Genomic DNA, 26,613 nt, shown 5'->3' with positions numbered 1-26,613 from the left:
ATTCCATTCATTCAGTAAATATTTATTGAATATCATTGTACATCAGGGTTTATACCCTAGGTTGAGTATACAGTGATGACTGAGTCGAAGTTCAGACCCTCAAGGATCTCATTTAATAGATGTGAAATATATGTAAACAATAATTATAACGTATTTGACATAGCTTCTACCTAGTGAATGCTATGAAGAAAGAAACTATTGGTAAATCAAGCTTATCTCCAATGATTTCTGGCCATCCAACCTAGATCATGAGAGACACAAAGATCAGGTCAACTCCAATGCAAAAGCGTTCAATTTACATAGACATTCCTTTCCGTCTCACAAGCAGATGCACATGCACATGCATACACATACACATAGTGATAAAGGGACTTTGTATTGTCTCTTAAATTTTTTTCTTAAAAATTAAGATAATTTTAAAATTTTGACCTTAAAGTTAATTTCAGGAACTGAAAATAAATATATTTTTTAAAGATTTATTTATTTATTTTAGATAGAGCATGGGAGTTGGGGGCACGGTGAAGAGGAACAGAGAGAGAGGGAGAGAAAAACCTCAAGCAGACTCCCATCTGATTGCAGAGCCTTACACAGGGCTCAGTCCCAGGACCCAGAGATCATAACCTGAGTCAAAACCAATAATATGCTACTTAACTGACTTAGCCACCCAGGCACCCCTGCATACTCTTTCCATGATAATATACTAAAAGGAAATCCTTTTTCGTAAATTCTCATGGGAAATTTACCTGTACTTTCCTACCAAATCCTCTCCTTCAATAGTCTTTCTTACCCCCCATAAATAACCATCCCATCCTGTTTCATGTTCAGGTTAAAACTGTCTAAACTATGTGCTATGGTGAGTGCTGTGAAGTGTGTAAACCTGGCGATTTGCAGACCTGTACCCCTGGGGATAAAAATATATGTTTATAAAAAAAAAAACAACTGTCTAAACTTTTTTTTTTAACTGTTTTTCTTCACTCTCTCAGTTTCCGTATGTAGTCCATCTGTAAATTTTATTATCTGTGCTTTTCAAACTATAGCCATTTTCCTTCAGGTCCATGGGAACCAACCTGGTTCTAGAATCCGCCCCCCCTCACACCCAACCTGGATTATGACACTGTCCTCTAGTTCACCTCTCAAACTCTACTTTTACAACATACATTATAAGTTACATTGCTTCCAGTCACACCTGAAACACTCAGTCTCCTAACCTACCAGGAAGCCAAAGCCTTTACAAAGGTGGTCAGTAAGTTCTATCTACCTAATTTGTCCTGCCACAGTACTGTTTCACCTGTAATTCATAGTACTCATCCCCAGCCACTCTAAACCAGGGACCCTGCTGTCCCTGGAACACAAAATCCTTCAGCAGGACTTCTGTACATGTTCTTTCTGCCTGGAGTTTTGTATCTCTTCCCTCAGGCTTCTTTCATCTCCCTTTAGAGAGGTTTTCTCAGAATCCACTGCACATAATAGCATCCACCTTATTCATCTTAGCAACCATCACTATTTGAAATTCTATATTCTAAGTTTCAGAGAGAGAAAACAAGTTGACAAATAAGTACAGAGAATGTTGAAGAGTTTGCTAAATGTTTCCTTGTTCAGTTTCACACATCTGGATCACAGGGCCTTATGATTAAAGGGACATTTTTCTTTCCACTGCCATGTTTAAAAATCTAGAGCACATGATCTGTAATATGTGCTCAATAAATCACAAGTTAATTAATGTAGACTTTCTGTGTATTTCTGTCAAAACATGTTTCCTTAAATATAAATGACTTTTTAAATGAAGGATAAGAACTTTTAATGCATAGACATAATATTCAAAATATTTATTCACCACCTGACATAATAGCTGTAGAAAATTTTAATAATAAGATCAAGTTCTAACTGGGAACCTCCAAGTTCCTGGGCTCCCCTGCTAGACCTATAGAATCAGAAACTCTAGCTATGAGTCCCAGCAATCTGTTTAGGTGATCCGATGCAGTATGCTAATGAGTATGAATGGTATCAAACAACTACCAAAAAATGTAATCCACTTGAATCTTCATTTTAGACCCACATGTCTATTCTCTAAGTGTAAAGCATAGGCTTCATATTCAATTTTGCAGGAAGGATTAGTGGTTGTAGGGCCGCCTAATTGCTCTATCATTGGCTATTGTTTTAGAAGTAAACATTTTCAACCAGAGGTCGAATATAAACATGATTAAACCAATATCTCATTGTTGGACCAACCAGCCCCAGCAACAATGCAATTATTCAGGAATGGCTTCATGTTCTCTCACATCCTCCATTCTGCCCTCACACAGATCTCTTTGGCCACTCACCACCTGATAGGCCAAGCTTTCTCAACTGTTCCATGTGTCTACATGTAATTCTTGATGCCTTTATCTACCTCTAATTTGTTGTTGTGTGAACAACTTCAGATTAAATGTCACCTCTTTTCAAAAAGCTGTCATCCTCTCTAAGCAAATAGTCATTCTTTCTTCTGTTGCCATGACACCTGTATTATATTAAAGGCCATATTTATTAGTTTATATAATTGTTTCTCCCCTCAAATGATAATCTTTTAGGGAAGAAAAACTATGTTGTGTTGTGCCTCTTACAGTATACAATACTATGCTTGCTTGCCACATAGCTGGCACTCAATAGATATTTGTTGAATCTTGGAAGGTTATTTTAGCAATCATATATCTCCGGTGGAATGGTACCAGAGTGCCAACTATTCTTCCTGAAATGAAAATAAATCATGAAATTCAATATATGTTGTCTTGCTAGAAAGTTATGATAAGCTCTAAGACAGAATAAATCAGGTAACTAATACATTTGCCTATCAGCTACAGATATTTTTTTCCCTAGGAAGAATCATTCTCATTGGTAAATACTTAAATTTTCCAGCTAAATATGCTTGCCACTAAGACCATTCTATACTATATAGGTAGAGCAATCAACAATTCCAATTTTCTCCTAAGATATTTCAGAATGCAGTAGCTTAAAGAACAAAACATGTGTACTTTTAAAAACTACCTAGAGTTATTAGAGCACAGTAAGTGGGTTAATCAAGTACATATTTCTAAGAAAGATCTGCAAAATAAACAATAAATTATTTGTTTTTCATTAAAAATAGTGAGACCTATCACAATCCAATTTTCCTTGCACTAACTAAATGATATTCTTTGTTACTTAGGTACTTTGCAAAGATTAGATTCAAGAAAACATTGAACGTAATGGTTCTCTGTGGAGTAGACCATTAGCATAATTATCTAAATTACAAACACAGATACAACATTCTAGAAGTCATCTTAACATACATGTTAAGGAGTCCACGATGCCAGTAGGGCAATAGTTCATATTTCTCACAAAATTATTTAAATAAATGTTTAAATTCTCTCTTATACATGATAATTTGTGATTAATGAAAATAAAAATTAATAATAACAAATAAAAATACTCACAATTTAGATAATTATATTGATAACTAGAATATGTCACTCACCAAAACTCAGCATGTGCATGTATTACCATTTAATGTATTAGAAATCATGTGGAAAAACTCTCATCAATGGTTGAGTTTTCATGTTACTAAACATTTAAGGTAGATTATAAGGCATCTGTTGGTATTGCAAGCATTAATCACTTTCCATTCTCAAGTTTTCAATGTCCTCAAATCCCCTCACCATTTCTCATAAAACTTAGAAATTTGGGGATGAATCCTGAGAAAAATGTAGCACTTAGTAGATGGAGTAGCTGTCACAATAGTAACGGATATAGAAATGTTACGGGTTTTAGAGCCTGATTTCTTGGGTTCCAGCTTCATCTCTTCCATTTACCATAAGCAAGCTACCTACACTCATATTTAGCTCATCTTGAATACTATCTCATGAGGTTACTGGAGCAAATAACCATAAAAATATAATTCAATAGGGTAACTAATATGAGAATATATAGGGGAAAAAGTTACTAATCTTCAAAATTTCTGAAATGAGGATGTCTATAGTTTCCTGTACTGATATTCACTTCACCAAAACAACCGTACCCAATAAGTCATTTCTTACCAAAGCCTTGTATGGGCTTGTTGGTGCTCAAGAAAGTCTTCCCCAAAATATACCACAGTGGCATATAGTTATTTTGAATTAAAGCTACTTAAGAAAATGTCAGAGCAAGAATACTCTGACCTTCCTTTGTTCCCTGAAAGCAGGAAATAAATCTCTCATGTAAGTTATCTTCCTTGTACCAAGAGATAAAGAAATGCTCTTACCATCAGAGACAGGGAATTCAGGGCTAAAGAAACTATACAAACAAGAGGTTGTATAAACAAACTTTGTTGCTTTTACTAATTTATTACTCTAGCCCAAATTCTGTAGAATTCCTTACCAGTTGAAACTACCAAACATAGGTTTTTCTTTATCCTGTCATTCCTTTGTCTAAAATGTATAAAAGCTGCAGGCCTTGGTCATTTCTTTGGATATCAGTTTTATCATTGGTCTTCCTTGTGCATGTAATTTACCTTTGGTTTTTTTCTCCTGTTAATCTGTCTCAATTTAATTCTTAGACCAGCCAGAAGAACATTGAAGGGCAAAGGAAATTTTTCTTCCAATAGCTGCTTATCATGATCAGAGATATAGTGCATTGCCCTTCATCTTCTATAGTAATCTAATTCTTTCTGGAATCAATTAGTAGGGAGAAACAGGAAGCCAGGGGCATAACGATGACTTTATATCTATGTTGACCATCCCATGACATAATATTTCTAATCTATCACCTCTGTTAAATCAAGCCCTTTGAGTAACAGTCCTATATAAATTTGTTAGTTATATATAAGTTTCAAATTGACACAGAGGAAATATACATATACCGTTACCTCTTTCACCGAAACAATGTTTTGTTTCTAAGTCTCATTATCTTCCTTTTGCATAATGAAACTGTTTGATTCATTTTAAACTGAGTGTGTGTCCATGCCTGTTTGTGTGTATGTATGTGTTAATGGCATGAATTGGCATAGAGAGTGTAGCAGGATAATAAAACATAAATAAATGTTCTATCCTCCCTCTTCCATCCAAAGAAAATAGCCAAAACCAGAAAGAAGTGAGCAGGCATCAAGGAAAGTTTCCTATATATAGAATTCCTTCAATTCAGCAAATATACTATACAGTAAAAAAAAAGGCAATATTTTATGTTTATGTTTTAATATTTATAAAGCCCTTTTAATATATGTTTTCTTACAAAGTAGACATGAACATGTAAGGAAAACAAGATGCAAAGAATTTTTTATTTTATGTTTACCTTTTTTTCCAAAGTGAATTCAAGTGTGAATATAATTATTTCCTCGAAGGCTTCATGATAGAGAGCTGTGTAAAAAGCCTGGTTTACTGATTCACAATTTTGGTGTTAATTTGCATGACATCAGGCTTATCATGCTGGCTAGGATATAAATAATGATAAATTCTTGGGAAAAGTTTGTTACACCAGTTAATTCTGTCTTGTGTTATCATTATCCCAAGAGGGTAAAATCTGGGTTTTTAGTTATAAATATGTATTGTTGTAGCAATGAAGACATAAATGCATTATCATATCATAGGCCCTTGTGAAGTTCATAGATAAAACTAATTACACATTTCTACTTCATTTAAATAAAATATCAAGTTGTCTACTCCTTTTGGAAGGATCATACAGAAAAGTCTATTTAGAGGATAGAAATAAAGATAATCACTAAATCCAATGTAGGATCAAAACTGGCGTATAGCTCACTGGGAGATGGTTTAAATCTTTCAATTGATCTAGTAGTAAATATTTTCCCCTACAGATTGCTTTTTCTCCAACACAAACATCAAGCAAGTTTTATGAAAAAATTATTTTTGGTCATAATTTCAAGTGTACTTTCCTTAAATAAGCTTGTGTGAATGAGCCTGTGTAATTCTTATTATGTGAATTATATATGTCATAAACAGTAAACAGTTTTAGGATTATAAAATACCTACAAATTACATGAATAGAATATTTACCTTGAATTAATCTTACCTAACAATGGCTTTGTGTTTATGTGGAGGAAAATAATGTTTGCTTATCTTTATAGAATAGATGTGATAAATCATATTCTAGTAAAAACTTTTGGAATTGAAGGTTAGTAGAAGACTTATTTTGAAGAAGAGATGGGGTCTATTTTAAAAAACAGTACTAGGAAAATGAGAAATCAGTTGGATTTAGTACAAAGGTACATTTGGCTTCAATTGACACAAAATGATAAGACTTTCTTTAATCATATTTTCTTCCTTAAGTATTCCTTATATAATTTTACATAATAATAGGGAACTACTTTGTAGTCTCTTTTTATTTTACAAACATTATATAAATGAATGTGTGTGAGCCTCACTGTTAAGCATTTTAAATCATCCTATTCATTTTTATTATTGTTTGTATGTTACTCTAATTTACCACACCAATGATAATTTTTCATTGCTTTTTCTTTTTAAAGTCCTCTTCAACACATTCTTTTTCACTCAGAATTTTTCCTCTTTCCTTAAACTTAGCAGATACTTAATTTCTGCACTATTGTCCAAAATGCATTTAGTATATTTAGTTAGTACACTGGTACTGATCATTGGGGTTACAAAGAAAACATATTCCTGCTTTCAGTGGTTTCCAATTATCTCAGTGAAGAGTGTTTTTCTCTTTGATGATCCTTCTTTTAGAGTCTATCAGGTAGTACAACTTTCTTCATAAAGGTTTTCAGATTCATTCTAGCCCGCAGTACTGCTGTCTCTCCCACTGCCCATTCTGCTACTCCATTTAGCAATAATCCAGTATCCCCCAAACACGTAGGTTACATGAGATCTGAAGATTCAACTTCAACTAATCTTGTGTCTCCTACAGGCCTGGAGTTGTGCTGAAAACCATGTAATAACACAATAAATATGTGCTAAGTGACATATATGTTACGTTTATCTTTTGGTATCATCAATGGGCTTAAACTGAATCAATTGGCGTTTTCTTAATTCTCAAAATTAGATACAAAAACTTAGTCATTACTTGAAGTCCTGACCAGAAAAAAAATCAGATAACATGGAAAATATATTTTAAGGTTTTCTAAATGAAAAATCAACACACATATATATAAATTTTATCTCTAAATACTTTTTCCTCTGTCTTTATAAACATTTATTTCTATTCCTGACACCTACTATATGTCCAAATATGAAACTTTGGTGATTCTCCTGATCCAATTTTAATAGGCTGAGGGAGAACACTTATAAAACAAATGAAGGAAGTACAAGTTGGGTTTGGAGGAGGGGATACTTAGGAAAAAACAGTCAATGCACTCATGCATGTAATTATTTTGCAGCCTTTAAAATATGGGCACTCATAAAGATAGAGGAAAATTGCTCTAAGGCAGTGCCAACAATGTATTCAAAGAAGACAGCATATCAAACTATGGTTTGTATATTAGAATGTGAGTTGTGGGAAATGATACTTGAAATGTCAATGTACAGAGAGTAATGACCTATTTAGATTTGTGGGAATGAGAATTTGCAGTGTTTGTCTCAGTTTCGTCTACATACCTTATTAAAACAACTCATTGATTTAATTCAAAAATTCAGAGTATTATGTCACATTTATTATTTCAAAAGATCTCTTTATGATTCTGATTTGTCCGTATATTTGTTTGAAAGCTTGTATCTATTGCCTGTTTTGAACTTTCAAAATTAAGAAGATTTTAATGAGACCAATAAATTTAGCAATTAAAACATATATAACCATCTGGTAAACATACTCTGGAATTAGAAATTCCAATTGTGGATATTTTTTAGTTTATTTTTCATTTCTTCTCCTTCAGTAGCGTTATAACTTTTTTAGTTATTTCTATCCACTTAGTTCAAAAAAAGTTGAGATTTTTTTTTTTTTTTTACAGCTTTATAAACATATATTTTTATCCCCAGGGGTACAGGTCTGCGAATCGCCAGGTTTACACACTTCACAGCATACTACTACTACTACTACTACTACTACTACACTACTCACCATAGTACATACCCTCCCCAATATCCATAACCCCACCCCCCTCTCCCAACCCCCTCCCCCCATCAACCCTCAGTTTGTTTTGTGAGATTAAGAGTCACTTATGGTTTGTCTCCCTCCCAATCCCATCTTGTTTCATTTACTCTTCTCCTACCCCTTCAACCCCCCATGTTGCATCTCCTCTCCCTCATATCAGGGAGATCATATGATAGTTGTCTTTCTCTGATTGACTTATTTCGCTAAGCATGATACCCTCTAGTTCCATCCACGTCGTCGCAAATGGCAAGATTTCACTTCTTTTGATGGCTGCATAGTATTCCATTGTGTATATATACCACATCTTCTTTATCCATTCGTCTGTAGATGGACATCTAGGTTCTTTCCATAGTTTGGCTATTGTAGACATTGCTGCTATAAACATTCGGGTGCACGTGCCCCTTCGGATCACTACGTTTGTATCTTTAGGGTAAATACCCAGCAGTGCAATTGCAGGGTCATAGGGTAGTTCTATTTTCAACATTTTGAGGAACCTCCATGCTGTTTTCCAGAGTGGTTGCACCAGCTTGCATTCCCACCAACAGTGTAGGAGGGTTCCCCTTTCTCTGCATCCTTGCCAGCATCTGTCATTTCCTGACTTGTTAATTTTAGCCATTCTGACTGGTGTGAGGTGATAAAGAAAGGATGAATCCCCAAGTTTTGTAGCAACATGGACGGGACTGGAAGAGATTATGCTGAGTGAAATAAGTCAAGCAGAGAGAGTCAATTATCATATGGTTTCACTTATTTGTGGAGCATAACAAATAGCATGGAGGACAAGGGGAGATGGAGAGGAGAAGGGAGTTGAGGGAAATTGGAAGGGGAGGTGAACCATGAGAGACTATGGACTCTGAAAAACGATCTGAGAATTTTGAAGGGGTGGGGGGTGGGAGGTTGGGGGCACCAGGTGGTGGGTATTGTAGAGGGCACGGATTGCATGGAGCACTGGGTGTGGTGCAAAAATAATGAATACTGTTATGCTGAAAAAATAAAAAATTAAAAAAAAAAAAGTTGAGATTTTTAAAATAGGTATTCCTTTTTTTAAGTTTATTGTTTAAAGTTCCATAATGGCAAACTGAACATAATAAAAAAATAAAGTTCTGTAATAGCAATTCATTAATTGTCAATTCAGTAAGTAAATAGAAATGAAATTTCCTTAGTTAAAATTCAGTAACTTTGCTTCTTGCTAACATAGTAAAGACTACCTGGCAAAATTCTGCTATCAAATACCACAAACAATGGATGATACTTGAAAACCTTTTATAATAGTAATAGCAACACTTTTTATACTGCATCTCCCAGTGGATTGTTTTGGATTCATTACCAAAACTTTTTTATAAAACAAGACAGACCCATGGAGAGAGTGATCCACATATATTAAGACTTTTAGGCATTGGGGTAGGAATCTTCACATATCCTGACCCTGTTAATCCTCACAATCACATGAAATCATCATTATCAGCCATTTTTGCTCCTCTTAAAGCTTGAATATAGAGGCCATATTTTAATAGCTTTATATTTCAATTATTGGGAGCTGATTCTTCAGGTAGACACCCAATATGTATGTGTACACGTATACATGACTGTACAAAAATAGTTCACAAAGCACTGATTTGCTGAAATTCAGAGTTAATTAAATATAAATCCAAGTCTTTCTAACCTCAAAATGTATATAAAGCTCTTTACATGGTACTCTTAATGCTAGTTTTCAAAGTAAGAATATTTTACTCTGTGTTCACATATAATTATCCAGAGTTGTGCTGTCTATGGATTATAAATTAAGTTGCATGTATAAAATAAATAAATATTATTAATAGTATGGGTTGATGCCTGCAGAAAAAGAGGATAAACTTCTTATCTTAAATTATTTGACACGTGCCCTAAGTGATAGGGGCCAAATAGACCCAAGGAAGTTGTATCAGTTTTTCTTGAACTAGCAAAGACTTAGAAGGACAAAAATATTATCACTTTCAGACAGTAAAAATTCCCTCATGTCTTCTGCTACTGTGTAACATATACTAGCTACTTGGTGGAAAATTGCAGTTATAATCCTTGGATGACTGATGTAATTAAAGAAGCTCACATTATCACTAAGATTCAAAGATATAGTTTGTCTAATTCAATAATTTCTCTTTATGTGTATTCTGCTGCTTCTTCCTTAATTAAAAGTCAGCATAACGTTCCCAAATTTGCACAGCTAAAACAATGACACTAAGAGAAAAACAATATGGACATTTACATTTACCCAGGTACATAGTTCATTTTGAAAACCAGTCACTTACCTTATATCTTAGAAGTAACAAAATATTCTTACCTTAGAAAACTGTGCATTTATCCATTTTGTGAATGTTTTCTTTTGAACATCTTCTCTTTCATCTATAATGTAAAATTTAAGAAAGATTTAAGAGTTAAGAAAGAATTCTGAATATCACATTTTACAACAAAAATAACTCTCAATTATTACATATCAATGTTATTTTATATGTGGTGTTAAGTTCATCAATAATGAAATTAAACATAAGCGATATCGGTATTGGGCATCCAAAGTAAAAAAATGATATGTCTAAAATAATTGATCCAGTCAAATTTATGCTCATTCAAATACTGTATAAAGGCATTATAGAAAAGTAGTCTCATCTGAATAAAGGAAATATTACTTATCCTCCTATGGCGAATAGATACTCTAGCATAATCAGAAGAGCCTATTATCTGTTATTTCTTCTGAAAAGTTATTCCTGAGCTTTTCCTCTTACAGACCACGTGAAATGATTTTCCCCGCTTTTGCAATACCACCATACTCTAACATGGGCCCCCATGCATAGCCTCCTCGCATTATAGGAGAGGTTTCCTTATGATCAGGAACATGGTTTTGTATCCCAGAACCTAGCATTGTCTGCACAAACTAAGACTTCAGCAAATATTTGATAAATATGCAAACACTTTAGAGGAGGGACATCTTACAACTCCAAGATTTTTAGTACCTCCTTTAATCCAAAAGTCAGGAAATTTCAAATCAAAATGCAAATGACACCCTTCATGGATTACATATAGATACTCAGAGGGAAAATCTCCAAGGACTTCTTATACCAATAGATTACAGTGGAAAATTATTAAGAAAACAGCTTCACAGAATTAATGCTTCTAAAAATTCTATTTTTTCAAGTTGGAAATTAGTATGGAATTAAATGGGCAGAAAAATAATCAATCTTGATTCATTGAAAACCTTTTTTTAAGGCCAAAGCGTACCTTTAAATTACTGTAAATGCAATCATATTAATTAATGTTCAGTAAATGAGTGCAGGGACGCCTGGGTGGCTCAGTTGGTTAAGCAGCTGCCTTCGGCTCAGGTCATGATCCCAGCGTCCTGGGATCGAGTCCCGCATCGGGCTCCTTGCTCGTCAGGGAACCTGCCTCTCCCTCTGCCTCTGCCTGCCATTCTGTCTGCCTGTGCTCACTCTCTCTCCCTCGCTCTCTCTGACAAATAAATAAATAAAATCTTTAAAAAAAAAATAAATGAGTGCATCTGAGAGAGACTTAAAATGGAGAGGTTTTATATTTTATTTACATTGGATCAAAAGAACCCTTATGGAAATGTCCCGACAAAAAAAAACCTCATTTGGTCTTGGATTCTTTTTCAGCAGTAAATCTTGACTGCTTTTCCTGAAAATGGATGATCCATAGTAAAGAATCATTTTCCCATGACAAATGTATCCACGTACTAAGAAAATCTGTTTATCAGTAAAGCACATAATTATTCTATAAGTGGATACTCTTAAGTGATATGAAATAACAGTGGATAAATAATAAACCTAAATCTGTTTTCCTAGATGAGAAAATTTTATTTAGCATCACAAAATACTTTTCTTCTTATTTAATTGTGTGGGTCCACAAACTACACTGCATGTGGGCAAATATCAGGATTACCCATACAGTGCAGGATAGTTCATAGCTACCGTATAGAAGTTTTTTCTTTGGTGACAGTATGAATCAATAAAAATATATAGTAATAGTTTCTGAAACTAATCTAGCCTTTTGTGAATATACTTCCCTAAATTCAATACTATCCTTTGATAATAATGAAATACATAAACAGAACATTTCAAATGGTCAATTTTTAACCGTTTTCATGGACTTGTTGCAGGAAGACTTGCCAGTACATTTATTTCTCAATAAGAGATACACATTTTCTTGTGTTAATAATATTATTTGCAATTCCAGTTATTTTTCCCTACATGTGCATGCAAATCCTGTCAGATATGGGAGAGTAAATGAGTCATTTGAAAGCACACATTTAAAGGTTGTAAAACATGCCCAACCATCTTCACCAAAAGTTGAAAAGGAAGATACCTGAAGAGATATGTTCCACGTACTTTTCAGAGAAAAGTAGGTAGTAATGCAATATTTTTATGGGTTTCAATTATATGTACAAAGAGTGATTTTTAGGTAGGCTTGAAGGCAGGAAGGAAACCTTGACATTATGTGCAAAAGAGTATATGTATCTATTGTGTCAACAGCACTGAAAGTAAATTTTGTCATACAAATATCACTAGGTCTTCTTTTTCACTTCTTTCACTTTTAATACAAGAAAAATATGCCTTTAATGAATTACTTGCTTGTTTTATTTTGCTATATAACATTTGTTTTAACATGGTAAATATTAATATAACTGGCTTTATTATTATAAAATATATATCATTTATTAGTGTTTTATTGTTCACAGAGCTGTTTTACATGTCATCTCAGTCCATATGTAATTTGGCATTTTATCCATTAAAAAAATACAAACTCGGAGTCCAGTCCGAGTGCTTTATCTCCCCCTCTGATTTCCCCCAATTCACTTTTCCTTTCCTTCTCCTAATGTCCTTCACGTTATTCCTTATGCTCCACAAGTAAGTGAAACCATATGATAATTGACTTTCTCTGCTTGACTTATTTCACTCAGCATAATCTCCTCCAGTCCTGTCCATGTGATATAAAAGTTAGGTATTCCTCCTTTCTGATGGCTGCATACAAATTGAGGGTTTTGGAAGGGAGAGGGGTGGGGGGATGGGTGAGCCTGGAGGTGGGTATTATGGAAGGCACATATTGCTTGGAGCACTGGGTGTGGTGTATAAACAATGAATCTTGGAACACTGAAAAAAATAAAATTAAATTAAGATGTTAAAAAAATAAAAATTTTAAAAAAGACAAAAAAATACAAGCTCGGAAGGAATAAAGCTAGTAAGTGACACAGATGAACCTGATATAGATTATTTGAATCAAAGTCCATGGCTTTTCACATTAAGCAGTTCACATTATACTTGCATAGATAATATGGAATGGCATAAGATAATAAAAGTCACAAAAGTTGAATGTATTAACACAAATACAAAAATAACCATTATTTGAGAGCCTCTATTTTAAACAATCCAAAGAATTCTGTGTATGCTGTAACTTAATGTGAATGACATTCTGGAATTTTATAATCTGCAACCTGTATGCCTACATGGATTTATTCAGATTTATCCAGATTGGAAAACTGAACTTTCTTAAGATGTCAGATGATTCATTTGTTAATATTTTAAATAATAATGTTCTTATATTTACTAGTTGATATTTAGTGCTCAATTTTTGTCATAGATTATTATGAAAAATATTTAAAAATATTTAAATTTATTAATATTAAAATTAATATTAACATTGATTATTAAAAAATCACCCCAAAGTTTTGTGTCTGCTCATCATTACAATCCCCATAGATATGTACTCTACATAACCACAATAATATTCTACCTTTTAAAGTTCATTTTATCATAAATATATTAGTTGCCATTTCCTTTTGTTTGTTATTAGAGGTTTCACCATAATGAACATTTTCATGCACTCTCAGCTTCTGGTGTATAATTGTCACAGAATAAATAATTGGGTCAGCATTAAAAAAAATGTTTGTGGCTTTTACTAAATATTGTCATATTGCTTTCCCAGTGGCCGTACCTATTTTTAGTGGTACTACAAAGAATGGGGTTATGCTGATGATAGGAGTTTTGTTGCTTTCATTTTTAAAGTGCTTGTTGCTTTATTAGATATAAGGAGATAGTTGATTCTCATCTCAATTTGAATCTGTTTGATTACTAATGAAGTAGGACACGTTTTCAAAATTTATTCTGCATGTTTCCACTTTTGTCAAAATACTTGTTTATAGGGGCACCTGGGTGGCTCAGTGGGTTAAAGCCTCTGCCTTCAGCTCAGGTCATGATCTCAGGGTCCTGGGATGGAGCCCCGCATCAGGCTCTCTGCTCAGTAGGGAGCCTGCTTCCCTCCCTCTCTCTGCCTGTCTCTTTGCCTACTTGCAATCTCTCTCTCTGTGTCAAATAAATAAATAAAATCTTTTAAAAAATACTTGTTTATAGCCTTTGCTCACATATCTATTGAGCTCTTGATATTTTATAATTAATGGGAATGAGATTATAAATCAGTAATTCTTAAACATTTCAAGTTGTGGACTCCATTGGATTATCTGATAAAAATAATGACCCTTCTCTATATAAAAAAAATGCCTATACAGACATATTTATATATTTCTTGGGGTTCACTGACCTCTCTGCAGAAGGTTCCTGTTACCATGAAATCCAAGTTAAGAATCACTATTATTAATTAAGCTATTTAATCTTAGTCAGTGAATGAATATATATTCCCAAGTGGTCGTATGTCTTTTAATTCTCATTTCATTTTTATTATGCTAAATTTTTACATATTTACTTTATTTTTAAAAGATTCTATTTATTTATTTGACAGAGAGAGAGACAGAGTGCAGAAGCAGGGGGAATGGGAGAGGGAGAAGCAGGCTCCCCACTGAGCAGGAAGCCCAATGTGGGGCTTGATCCCAGGATCTTGAGAAGGCAGACACATAACAGAATGAGCTATCCAGGTGCCCCATATATTTTTATACATTTAAATCTATCCATTTCCATTGTTATTTCCCATGTAACTTAAAAGTTGACCCTTTTATTTATTTATTTATTTATTTATTTATTTATTTTTTAAGATTTTATTTGACAGAGAGAGATCACAAGCAGGCAGAGAAGCAGGCAAAGAGAGACAGGGAAGCAGGCTCCCGCTGAGCAGAGAGCCCAAATCAGGGCTCAATCCCAGGACCCTGAGACCACGACCTGAACTGAAGGCAGAGGCTTAACCCACTGAGCCACCCCGGCGCCCTGACCCTTTTATTTATTTTTCAAGATTTATCTGTTTATTTGAGAGAGAGAGAGAGAGAACATGAGAGGTGATGGGGCAGAGAGAGAGAGAGAGAGAGAGAGAGAGAAAGCAGACTCCCAGCTGAGCAGGAAACTTGACAGGGGGCTTGATCCCAGGACTTCGCTGAAACCAAGAGTCATATGCTCAAATGACTGAGCCACCTACATGTCCCTAAAAGTTGATATTTTCAAACACAATCAGTTATATATCCATAGTTAATCTAAGTGGATATACATAAATGTACATATATGATAAATTGCCATAGAGCTTATAGAGATTCTTTTAATACCTTAATAAAATGTATGTGATTACAGACATGGTCTATAGTAAGAGATATAAATATAAAATCAACAATAAAGAGAATGAGAAAAGGACAAAGTGAAATCTGTTTTACTAGGAAATTATTATCTATATATTCTTGTCTAGTCATTTCAAGAAGCACATACTCTATTTTGTTTTGTCTAGAGTTTGTTTATAACTGATTTTCTTTTACTAATAAAAATATGCCTGAGTATATTAATGTGAATAGCAAAGAACAAAATCTCTGTTAGAAAAATTTACTTGAAAACTGTTCCCTGGAGATGTCAAGGAGTGAAGAACTGTATTTCATAAATTGCAAAAAGTGACCAACATTTTATTTTATTCTCTCTATGGGGAAACTCATAAAATTAGCTTTCTACCATGATATAAAAATTGTATTTTGTCTCAGAATTAATTAACCCTTTCTATAAAGTCATTTTTTATCCAATAAATCTGGTCCTTCATATTTTCTAAAATTAGTGCAATGACCTTTTGCCCTGTTATTAACTTTTATATTCCTGAGACCCTCAGTCTCCTATAAATGTAGGATAATTAAATTGTAATATTCATGATTTACAAGAGTGAGTTACTGCACAAAAGTGATGTTGGCAAACTGAGAGAACATTAAATCAGGGGAACTGGCTTCCAGTCCCAGTGCAGGACTTATGAGAATGGTGGCCTTAGAATTGCCTGACCTTGGTCTCTTTATCTGTGAAATAAAGACATTAATTGCCTTTTAACTCATGGAGCTGTTTTTAAGATGCAATGAAATCATCTGTTTATGTAGTAATTTATAGAATAATCATTTACAAAAAAATAATTATTTACAGAATGCCCAGTATCTGTTGATCATTATAGAGGTTACTGAGAAGGTAAACGGAACTCTGTTTTTACCACAGTTCACACCCTTGTAAAATACAGACGTATGCAAATAAATATTAAACACTTTATATAAGCAAGGAAACATATATTCAAAGGATATTACAGGAGCATAAAGAAAGGGATATGTAGCCTTATGGATGTCAGGGAAGACATTTTCTAGAAGGGATTGGCTAAGTTAAGTCTAGTAGGTGGAGCCAAAAGGAAAAAAAAAAGAAAAAAAAAGATGCAAAGGGAAAGATGAATCTTTTTTTTTAAAGCTTTTTAAAAAAGATTTTATTTATTTATTTCGCAGAGAGAGATCACAAGTAGGCAGAGCAGCAGGCAGGGAGAGGGGGAAGCAGTTTCCCTGATGAGCAGAGAGCCCGATGTGGGGCTTGATCCCAGGACCCTGAGATCATGACCTGAGCCGAAGGCAGAGGCTTAACTCACTGGGCTGCCCAGGCGCCCCGGGAAAGATGAATTTTTAAGACGAGATTGCAGGGCATAAATAATACAATAACATTGTATGATCCCAGTCATAAATGTCATCTAAAAAAATGAATAAACAAACAAGAAGCAAAATCAAAACTATAAATACAGAGAACAAACTGATGGTTGCCAGAGGCAAGGAGGCTGGGCAACATGGTAAAGGGGAGCGGGAGATATAGGCCTCCAGTTTCAGAATGAGTAAGTCACAGGAATAAAAAGCAGAGTATAAGGTATACAGTCAATGATATTGTAATAGCAATGTGATGGGACAGATGTTAACTATACTTGTGGTCAACACAGCATCATGTATAAACTTGTCAGATAACTATGTTGTACACCTATGTAATGTAACAAAGTGTGTCATCTATACTAAAAAAAAAAAAGGCATGCTCTTCATTATACTTTTTTTTTTTTAAAGATTTTATTTATTTATTTCACACAGAGAGATCACAAATAGGCAGAGAGGCAGGCAGAGAGAGAGAGAGAGAGAGAGAGGAGGAAGCAGGTTCTCCGCTGAGCAGAGAGCCCGATGCGGGACTCGATCCCAGGACCCTGAGATCATGACCTGAGCCGAAGGCAGCGGCTTAACCCACTGAGCCACCCAGGCGCCCCTCTTCATTATACTTAATTCACTTTTCCTGCACTCTAAACTAGGAAGGAGGGAATAGCATGGGATGAAATTACAAAGGAAGTTGGGAGTGAGATCGTGGAGAGTCTCCAAGATATGACTCTATGTATGTGATCAGATAAGCCAATGTGAGTAGAAGCACTGAGAAACCAAAACAGAAAAACAACCCAGTTATATAAACATCATGGATTATCCTCATTACATAGGCCAGTTCATCGTAATCTATGCCAGAAAGACATTTTAGAAAATGGCATTTCTTTGAGTGCTAGTTAGTATGTTAACTGAAAATCCTCATCACTTAAGTGACCCAGAAAATACAAGTTTAGAACTAGAAGGGGATATTAGAGTTGGTAACAGTTTAGACACACATATAGTGAAGAAATTACAAAGGTATATGAGTTTATTTCACTTTAATGAGAGGACTATTCAGTAATATGGGGGTGGGGGTAACAGGGTCTCTATTCTCTGATTCCACCAAAAATGAGAAAAAGGGTAATGAGAAATGTGGAAGATTGAGGATAAACATTATAAGCATTATAAGCAAGGATACATATATTCAAAGGATATTACAGGAGCATAAAGAAAGCGATATGTAGCTTTATGGATGTCAGGGAAGACATTTTCTAGAAGGGATTATGGTTATGTGATACTGTGGAACATTATGAAGGAAGGCCCCAAACTCAAGAAATAGTTAGAAAATGGATTTACCATGTTATTAATGCTTCAAAATGGCAATACAAAGTGGAGGAGAGCAGAATGGAGAATGGCATGAAAAATGCTTTCTATTAAATCTGAGTAATAGCTTTTGATCATAGGATTACAGAATGTGAGGGCCGAAGGTGACGTTCGTCTAAATGAGGAGGTCTAAAATAATTAAATTACTACACAAAGAAGAGAAAAACAGTGTCAAGGAGGTTTCCTTACTTCTGGCTCACTCTACAATCAATGTAGTACAGTTTTCACTGCTCATCACCCTACAAAAGTTGTTAATATTATCATCTATATCCTTTCTAATTTTCAAGACAGTGACTGTCTAGATTTCAAGACAGTGACTGTCTAACTATTCCCAGCACTTAGCACAGAATATGTTACACAATAGTGCTCATTAAAGGTGTTTTAAGTTAATGAAGACCAGATTTACTTTTCAGACTTCTTACTTTTGTGCTTTGCAGATACTAATTCTATAGAGAGAAAAATGTGTTCATGTCCCAATCCCCAGAATTTCTGAATAAGTTTTGTTAAAATTCATTTGTTGTAGAGTAAGTTAAAGTATTTTAAAACTCCTTGTTATGGCAAAGAGAATTAAGGGTGCAGATGGAATTAGATTTGGTAATCAGGTAATTTTTGATAGGGAGACTATCTCCGGTAATCCGGCTTGGACCAATGTAATCACCAATGTAATCAGTATGCCCTTCAAAGGGGAAGAGGGACAATCTGAGAGAATGCAGCTTGACAAGGACTGGGCCCAGTGTGGCTGGTTTTGAAGATGGAAGAAGAGGGCCATGAGCCCAAGAATGTGGGCAGCCTCCAAAATGGAAAAGATAATAGATTTTCCCCTGCAATCTCTAGAACGCACATAGCTCTGATGGTCCTTAATTTTAGCTCAGTGAAGTCAATTTCAGATTTGAGATCTGAAGAGCTGTTAGATAATAAATAGGAGTTGTTTTAAGTTGCTAAATTTGTGGTAATTTTTATAGCATCAATGGGAAATTAATACATAATCTTTCCTCTTGAAGGCTATCAAGTCCAGTGACAAATATACACTGATATCTACAAGGGGGTAGGAATACAACTGTGTAAAAGATAAAATTCTTACCCTTTTGCCTCTACTGCATAGTGAGAGAAACAGACACACACAAAAACAATATATAGCGGACACGCAGATAAGTTCTTTGCTAAAGAAAATACAGGGTTTTGTTAAAAGCATATAGAAAGGAACCTAACTTGAAAAAGACAGTGCTTCCTCGATGAAGTGTTATCTCAGCTGAGTTCTGAACCTTAATTAAGAATATAGAAGCAGACAAGTTGAAAAAGAACCCCAGACAATAAAAAAAGCAGGTACAACTACCAGGATATGAGAGGAGTATGGTATGTTCAAGGAACAAGAGAAGGAGGAGGAAGAGAACCAAAGTGGTGAGATAAGTTTAGGAAAAAGAGAAATAATTAACCAAATTAGGAAGAGACTTAAACCTTAGCCAGAAGGCAGTTAGAAACCAAAGCAGAATTTTAGTAGGGAAATGGCAATACTGGTTTCTGTTTTTTAAATTTACTTTACTTTTTTTTAACTACTTTTTAAAAATTTTATTAACATATAATGTGTTATTTGCTTCAGGGGTATAGGTCTGTGAATCCTCAGTCTCACACAATCTACAGCACTCACCATAGCACTATTTACTTTACTTTTTTTTTTTAGATTTTATTTTATTTATTTGACAGGCAGAGATCACAAGTAGGCAGAGAGGCAGAGAGAGAGGAACAAGCAGGCTCCCTGCTGAGTGGAGAGCCCGTTGTGGGGCTCGATCCCAGAACCCTGGGATCATGACCTGAGCCGAAGGCAGAGGCTTAACCCACTGAGCCACCCAGGCGCCCCTTTACTTTACTTTTAAAATGATTTTAAGTAATCCCTACAACCAGTGTGGGGCTTGAACTAACAACCCCGAGATTAAGAGTCACATGCTCTATTGACTGAACCAGCCGAGGCACCCCTGGTTTGGGCTTTAACAATGAATTTTATATAATTATGTATCACATAATATATATTATAATCCATGGCCTATATTGGTGAATTGCAGTGGGGCTGGAGAGAAGTAAATGCAGGCAATTACCTTTAATGGGTATTACTGATAAAAAGTGGTGATTGGAGCACCTGGGTGGCTCAGTCGTTAAAGGTCTACCTTCAGCTCAGGTCATGATCCCAGGGTCCTGGGCTCCTTGCTCAGTGGGGAGTTTGCTTCTCCCTCTCCCTCTTTCTGATGCTCCCCACCCCATCCCTCCTACCCCCAGCTTGTGTTCCCTCTCTCGCTGTCTCTCTGTCAAATAAATACATAAAATCGTTTTTGTTTTTTTTGTTTTTTTTAAAGAACTGGTTATTGATTATATGTAGAGGTAGGGGATTTGGGAGGGGTACAGCCAACGCTACTACTCAAATTGGAGTTTTGAGGTCCCAGGAAGAAGAGAACTTGGATTTGTATCTATAATGTGGATATGGGAGGAACTGGGAAATACCGACTTTCTGGTGTTTTGAGACAAAAAGAAAAATATGTAGAGTAGGCAATTGGATGTAAGAGTCTGAAGTGCAAGAGAGTAATCTGAGCTGAAAATAAAGATTTGGAAGATACAAGCCAACTGGCAGGTAGTAACTGAAGCCTCTGTTGTGAATGATGTTACAAGAAAGAGTATGCAAGCTTTCCAATCTTCTGAAATATTACCGTCTTCTGGTTCTCCTTCCAACAAAAGGGCTGTCTCCTGATCTGTCTCATTGCTTCCTTGCCATTCACCCTGGAAATACTGGCATTGCCCCAGGGTCCTTGTCTTGGTTCACTGCATTTATTCTCCCTAAACAAAGTGACTTCCCACCACACCCCAACCACCACTACATATGGATACTGATGACACTGATACCTAAATCTTTATTTTTCATCTTGATTAATGTCCTGAGTTTCACATTGACAGAGCTGACTCAAGTTAATACCTCTACTTAGATGTCCTGTAGGTACCCTAACAATATCATTCATCTTCCCAAATAAAGTTACATAATCTTATTCTTCCTGAAAATAATGGCTTCATCATTCATCTAGTAACCAAATAAGTAACTCTTGAGTCATTATTCAAGTTTGAGAAATGCTTGTCCTGAGGTTAAAGGCCATCTTATTTAGAATGGCAAATAAAGGCTTTTATAATTTGATTCCAAATACTTTTCTAAACTTAATATCCATCATGCCTACTGGCACTCACACAAATTCTTTACTCTTCTACCCACATATCTACCAGGTCTATTACAGCCACACAAGCCAAATGTCTCCAGGAATAAGCCACACACTTTCTTACTTTAGTCCTTTGTTCAAGCAGCCCCAGGAATATGACGAGAACACTCTCTCTCTTAGGATCAAGCAGAAACAGACACTTAAGAGTTGGTTGAATAAATCAAATGATTAATCAATGCTATAATTAAATCCTAGATCTACTAAGTCCCAGGCCAATGTTTTTCCCTCCACTTCACCATAATGCTTAAACTGCTCTGTTAATTATAAATCTTCGGTCTTAATCATCAACTCATTTCTAAAAATATCCATGGATCACACACTCTGTATAAAATCACTTTCCAATATCTTCTCCCAAAATTTGTCCTTGGAATTCCTGTATTTATTTTCATCACTATATAGAATTAAAAAATAGTAATAGGGAATATTTCTTGCAAAAATATCTGTCTTGACTTTTCTGGGTAAATTACATTCTGGAATATGATGAAATTGCTCTTCACTTCATCTTTCATTACTGTTGTGGCTTTCAACACCACACAAAATGCTATGGATGACCTGTCCGATCCTTCACCTCCCTTGCAAATGTTGTTTCTTTCTCAAATAGGTCAATTGCTTTTTATTATAGGGAGGTGATGGACCCAGAAAATAATTTGAACAGCTGTGTCAGCTCATACTGGATAAAAGTTCTCGTCTCCCATTCCCTGCCACTTAATCACAGAATTTATGCTATATTATGATAAATGACTAGAACCTTACATAATCACATAATTATGCACTCACAAAAATAATCAATGACACCATATGTATGAAAAACACAATGTAGGAACTGTAGAAATATTTTATGTACATTTATAGAAGTTAGCATGAAATAGAGCATAATAACCATAAGGAATGAGGAAGAAGTTTAAAGTGGGAGATAAATCAAAACTCCAAGAGTGTACAAAAAGGTACTAGGTACCATAACTTAGAAAACAGAGTGCCATTTTGGTATATGGTATGAATGGTTCATTCTTGTTCCCTTCAAATTCCATTCTGACCCTAAGAATATGTATCAGATACAATGTAGGTCAGTGATTAAATGCATCCTTTCCAGCATCAAGTAGCCTGGGTTCATATCCCAGCTCCACTTCTCATAAGGTCTATGAACTTAGGCAAGTTACTTAATTCTTCTGTGTCTCATTGTGTCAATCTGCATCATGGTACAGAAATGTTAAGGCTAAATTGAGAGACTTATGATACATATTAATACTGAAACATTTAAAGAAAAAAATAGAGAAAACTTATTAACCTTTATTCCAAGATGTACCACTACTTCCTATGGACGAGGTGTATAAATTGCATTATCTTGTAAAAGAGACACAATTTTCTAGGTTGCAGTCATATTAACAATTAGTAAGATTTTTAAAACATGATTTATAACTCTGCAGCAAATAGAGTCCTCTTGATTTGAAACTAAAGAAAAAATATGAAATAGTATTAGTATAAATTATATCTCCTCATGTCTAGAAAATGAAATCTGTGCTTAGTAAGAATGAAGGAAGGAGACAATATTTCTGTGGTACATTATAATTTATAAAGTGATTTCAAATATCTCATCTTGTTTGAATGTGACTATGTGGGTGTAAACTTGTTATGGTAAAAATAAGTTATTATTAATTAGTATGCAGGCTTGAAATATGTCTTAGTAGTGTGTCACTACTTATTTTTGAAGGAAGAGATAACTTATTTTTGAAAAACCATAATAATCCTGAACTAATTATGGCAGAATAAATAAAAATAAGATCCCAAGTTCTGTGATGTAATTTGGAGGTGAAATTAATCACTCGGATACTGGTCTAAGCACTAACCAGATTCCTGTTTCCATACCTCAACAAAGCCCATTTTAATTTTAAAATATTAACTTTCTCTACTAAAAAATTAAAAATTCATCATTCCATGGTATATATTTACTTATGCTATTGGATTGTAAAACAGTTCTTTGTCAATACAAAGGAAAGCAATCAGCCAAAGTGCACAATAGCCACTTCCAAATGTGTACGTCAATGAGATGCTTTATACACAAAGGCTCAAACACAGAATCCTTTTTGGGGTGTATTATAAAGAGATATGTAAATCATGAGATGCATTTGCTAAACTTGCACTATGGAGTAAAGATTAAGAAAATGGTATAGTAGGTATAGTTAACGCCTCATGCTTTATTACCTTGGTCCAATGCTGAGTTTACCTCCAACTGTGAGCAGATTCTGTGATGTTGAAGATATCCCACCTAAAGCATCCACATTTCTGCTTCTTTGCATTAAGACTTTTTCCAGATCTAGGGGAATTTAGTAGGCCCATCTGTGGCACAGCCACGAAGTGACAGAGATTTAACTTCCCTAGGTACAATCCTCAGTAAATGGGGGACAGAAATCAATGGATTAAAAAGTCCAATGGAACAACTGATGGGCATGTTCTTGAAGGCTCCTCAAGGATTACTGGGGATATTGAACTCAGAATGGCCCAGAATAGTACCACTATTTTCTCTTCTCCCTTCCCTGGCTTGCTTCCTACATCCTTCCTTTATGTTATTAGAGGTCATTTTCCAGATGAACTACCTGTACCAGTACTTGTTCGGTTTAGCTTTCTGAATAATTCAAACTAACCCATATGGGTACTGTTCCTAAGTTACTTGACTTGATCATGTACCATCCAGCATTAAATATCTTGTAGGCAACACCAAGCCTCAGTTTTTCAGTCTGTAAAATGGACATAATTATAGTAACAAACTCTGAGTTCTGTTTTGATGAGGTATCCTACATCGAGTGTAGCCTGAAGCAAGAACTTATTACAAAATAAGAGTCAATATAGACAATTACTATTTGTACTAACTATATATTTAATTGCATCAAAAGTTTGAAGGCAAATTGATGGACTGTATTATCTGCTCATGATTCACTCTCTTCTCTCTCTGCTTGCATGTATCACTCTAGGTGGATTATACTTCCCACCCCACTGATGTGGACTTCATCATGTGACTTGCCTTGCCCAATAAAACACAAGCAGACATAACAGTGTGTCAGTTCTGAGCAAGGGTTTAAGAATCATGATGTGCTTTTTCATTTCTCTGGCCCTTCCTTCCTTTTACAGTAGAAGATCATGTCTCAAGTAGACTATGTTCCCAAAAGGAGACTAACATATGTGGGGTTGACCTGAAGCCAATACAGAGAGTGAAAGACACCCTGGAATAAGAAATAAATGTTTGCTCTCATAAGTCACAGAAATTTGCATTTTTTAACAGAGCATTATCCTGGAATGAAGCTATCTATTACAGCGGGAAGATAGTAAATGTGCCCTATAGAATAAAATACAATAATAGACTGTATATAGCATCTTCACTTAAAATAGACTTGCATCCAATTGTTTAAATTTAAATTTAATATAAGCTGATGTATAGGTTTTAAATCAAGTATTAAAAACTCTCTGAAATTCCATTTTTAATACATTATCTTTTCTATATCGCTATTTCCCCTTATCATAACATTCAATATTTAAACATTAAAGCAAATTTTTTTTCTGGGACTCAGACCAGTATTAGCATAGACTGAAATCAACCTGAAAGATGATTTAAGGGAAGGATATGTTCTAAGGAAATTCAATGGATTGTTGTAACAGTAATAGTCAGTACTGAGAATGCGTATTTATACCTTGTTCCAAATACAGAAAGCATGTAAAACAGAAATCAAGTTTAAGAGTAATCACTTATTCCCTCTTCACCAAATATGGAAGTCTTAAGCCAGTGTTTGTAAAAGATCAAGCCAGAAAGTATAAATAGAGTAAAGGCCAAACATTTTTCCAGCATAAACAAGAGAAATTTTGCAGTCACTAAAAGAGCATTAGGATCTGTCTTTTGGGACAGATTTCAGGAAATCATTACTGATTATACAAAAGAAGTCTTGGGATTTAATCAAAAGAGGAGACAGTTTTGAGAGTTAATCAGGTGCCAATGTTAATATATGACCCAAGTGGCAGAGAGCAGAGGGTACAGAGTCCCACGATCAATTTTCATTCAGTTTGAGGTTGCTAACTAATGCTGATGACAAGTGGTTACTAACACCTTCTTTGAAGATTCCTAGTGAAAGATTTCTCCTTTCTTTCAACTTCATTATGCTACTAAGAACACTTCCCTTGGTGCATAATGGCAACGGATGAGTTCTAGCTACATCTTGACTAATCATTTAAGTTGTGAATTTAGGCTAGCATGTAAATTAAGTAATTGTAAAGTTCCCAAACTAACATCATTGTTTGCACTTAGGTACAATTGTGTTGAATTTGTAGAGGAAAATATAACTTAGAGTTTAAAAAGATGTAGAAAGAACAGTATAATGTTGGATCCTTAGAAACAACATAAACATTTAACAAACACTGCAAGAGTTCGAGTTTTTAAAGGAATCAGCTGAATCCAAAAAGAGATTTTCTTACCTACAGTTTTGTCTATGTTTATAAATACTAAGTTGTAGTTATTACAAAAGACCTGAGTCAAATTGTTAAATGGCTTTCCCCACACAACCAGTGTATGAGCTGTTTTATATCTCTGTGTGTGTGTGTGTGTGTGTGTGTGTATGAGTGGGTATGATTTAGACTCATGTGAATTGCGGCACGCTGCAAACATTACTTTCTGATTAGAGAATATTAAATGACCTTAAAGTAGAACTCCAAAATTTCCCAACTTTGTAAATCAAAGATATTACAATTTCCCACTTTTCAGATTACTCTTACTATGCTACATTTGTACTAAACAGAATATAAAAGAATAGCTTTTCCGAGTTAGAATAATACAGTGATTTTAGTTGTGAACCAGCCACTCTGGGTTTAAATAGCAACTCTGCTACTTATGAGGAGAGTGCCTCAGTTTCCTTGCCTGTAAATAATGATAAAAATAATGCTAAATGTGGCATTGTTGTGAGCCTTGGGTGACTCTTCTGCTTGGACCCTGGCTCTAACACTAACTAGCTCTGTCGATTTCAATTAAGTATTTGGAACTCAATTTCCTCAACCTAAAAAAAAAAAAAAAAAAAAAAAAAAAGAGTTTGGCAAAGATAA

The 26,613-nt window shown here is 34.8% G+C and overlaps 1 protein-coding gene across 1 annotated transcript in view; it reads right to left on the bottom strand.

The window, feature by feature from the left end:
* DMD (dystrophin) overlaps positions 1-26,613 on the bottom strand; it is a 2,124,834-nt gene that overhangs the window by 1,924,880 nt on the left and 173,341 nt on the right. Inside the window, 1 exon segment of the mRNA XM_047715765.1 lies at positions 10,358-10,419. Within this exon segment, the coding sequence (XP_047571721.1) occupies positions 10,358-10,419 (62 nt within the window).

The sequence above is a fragment of the Lutra lutra genome, chromosome X (genome assembly GCF_902655055.1).
Source record: "Lutra lutra chromosome X, mLutLut1.2, whole genome shotgun sequence".
Classification (NCBI taxonomy): Eukaryota; Metazoa; Chordata; class Mammalia; order Carnivora; family Mustelidae; genus Lutra; species Lutra lutra.
The sequence above is the reverse complement of the archived record's forward strand: the minus strand, read 5'-3'. Positions and strand labels throughout refer to the sequence as shown.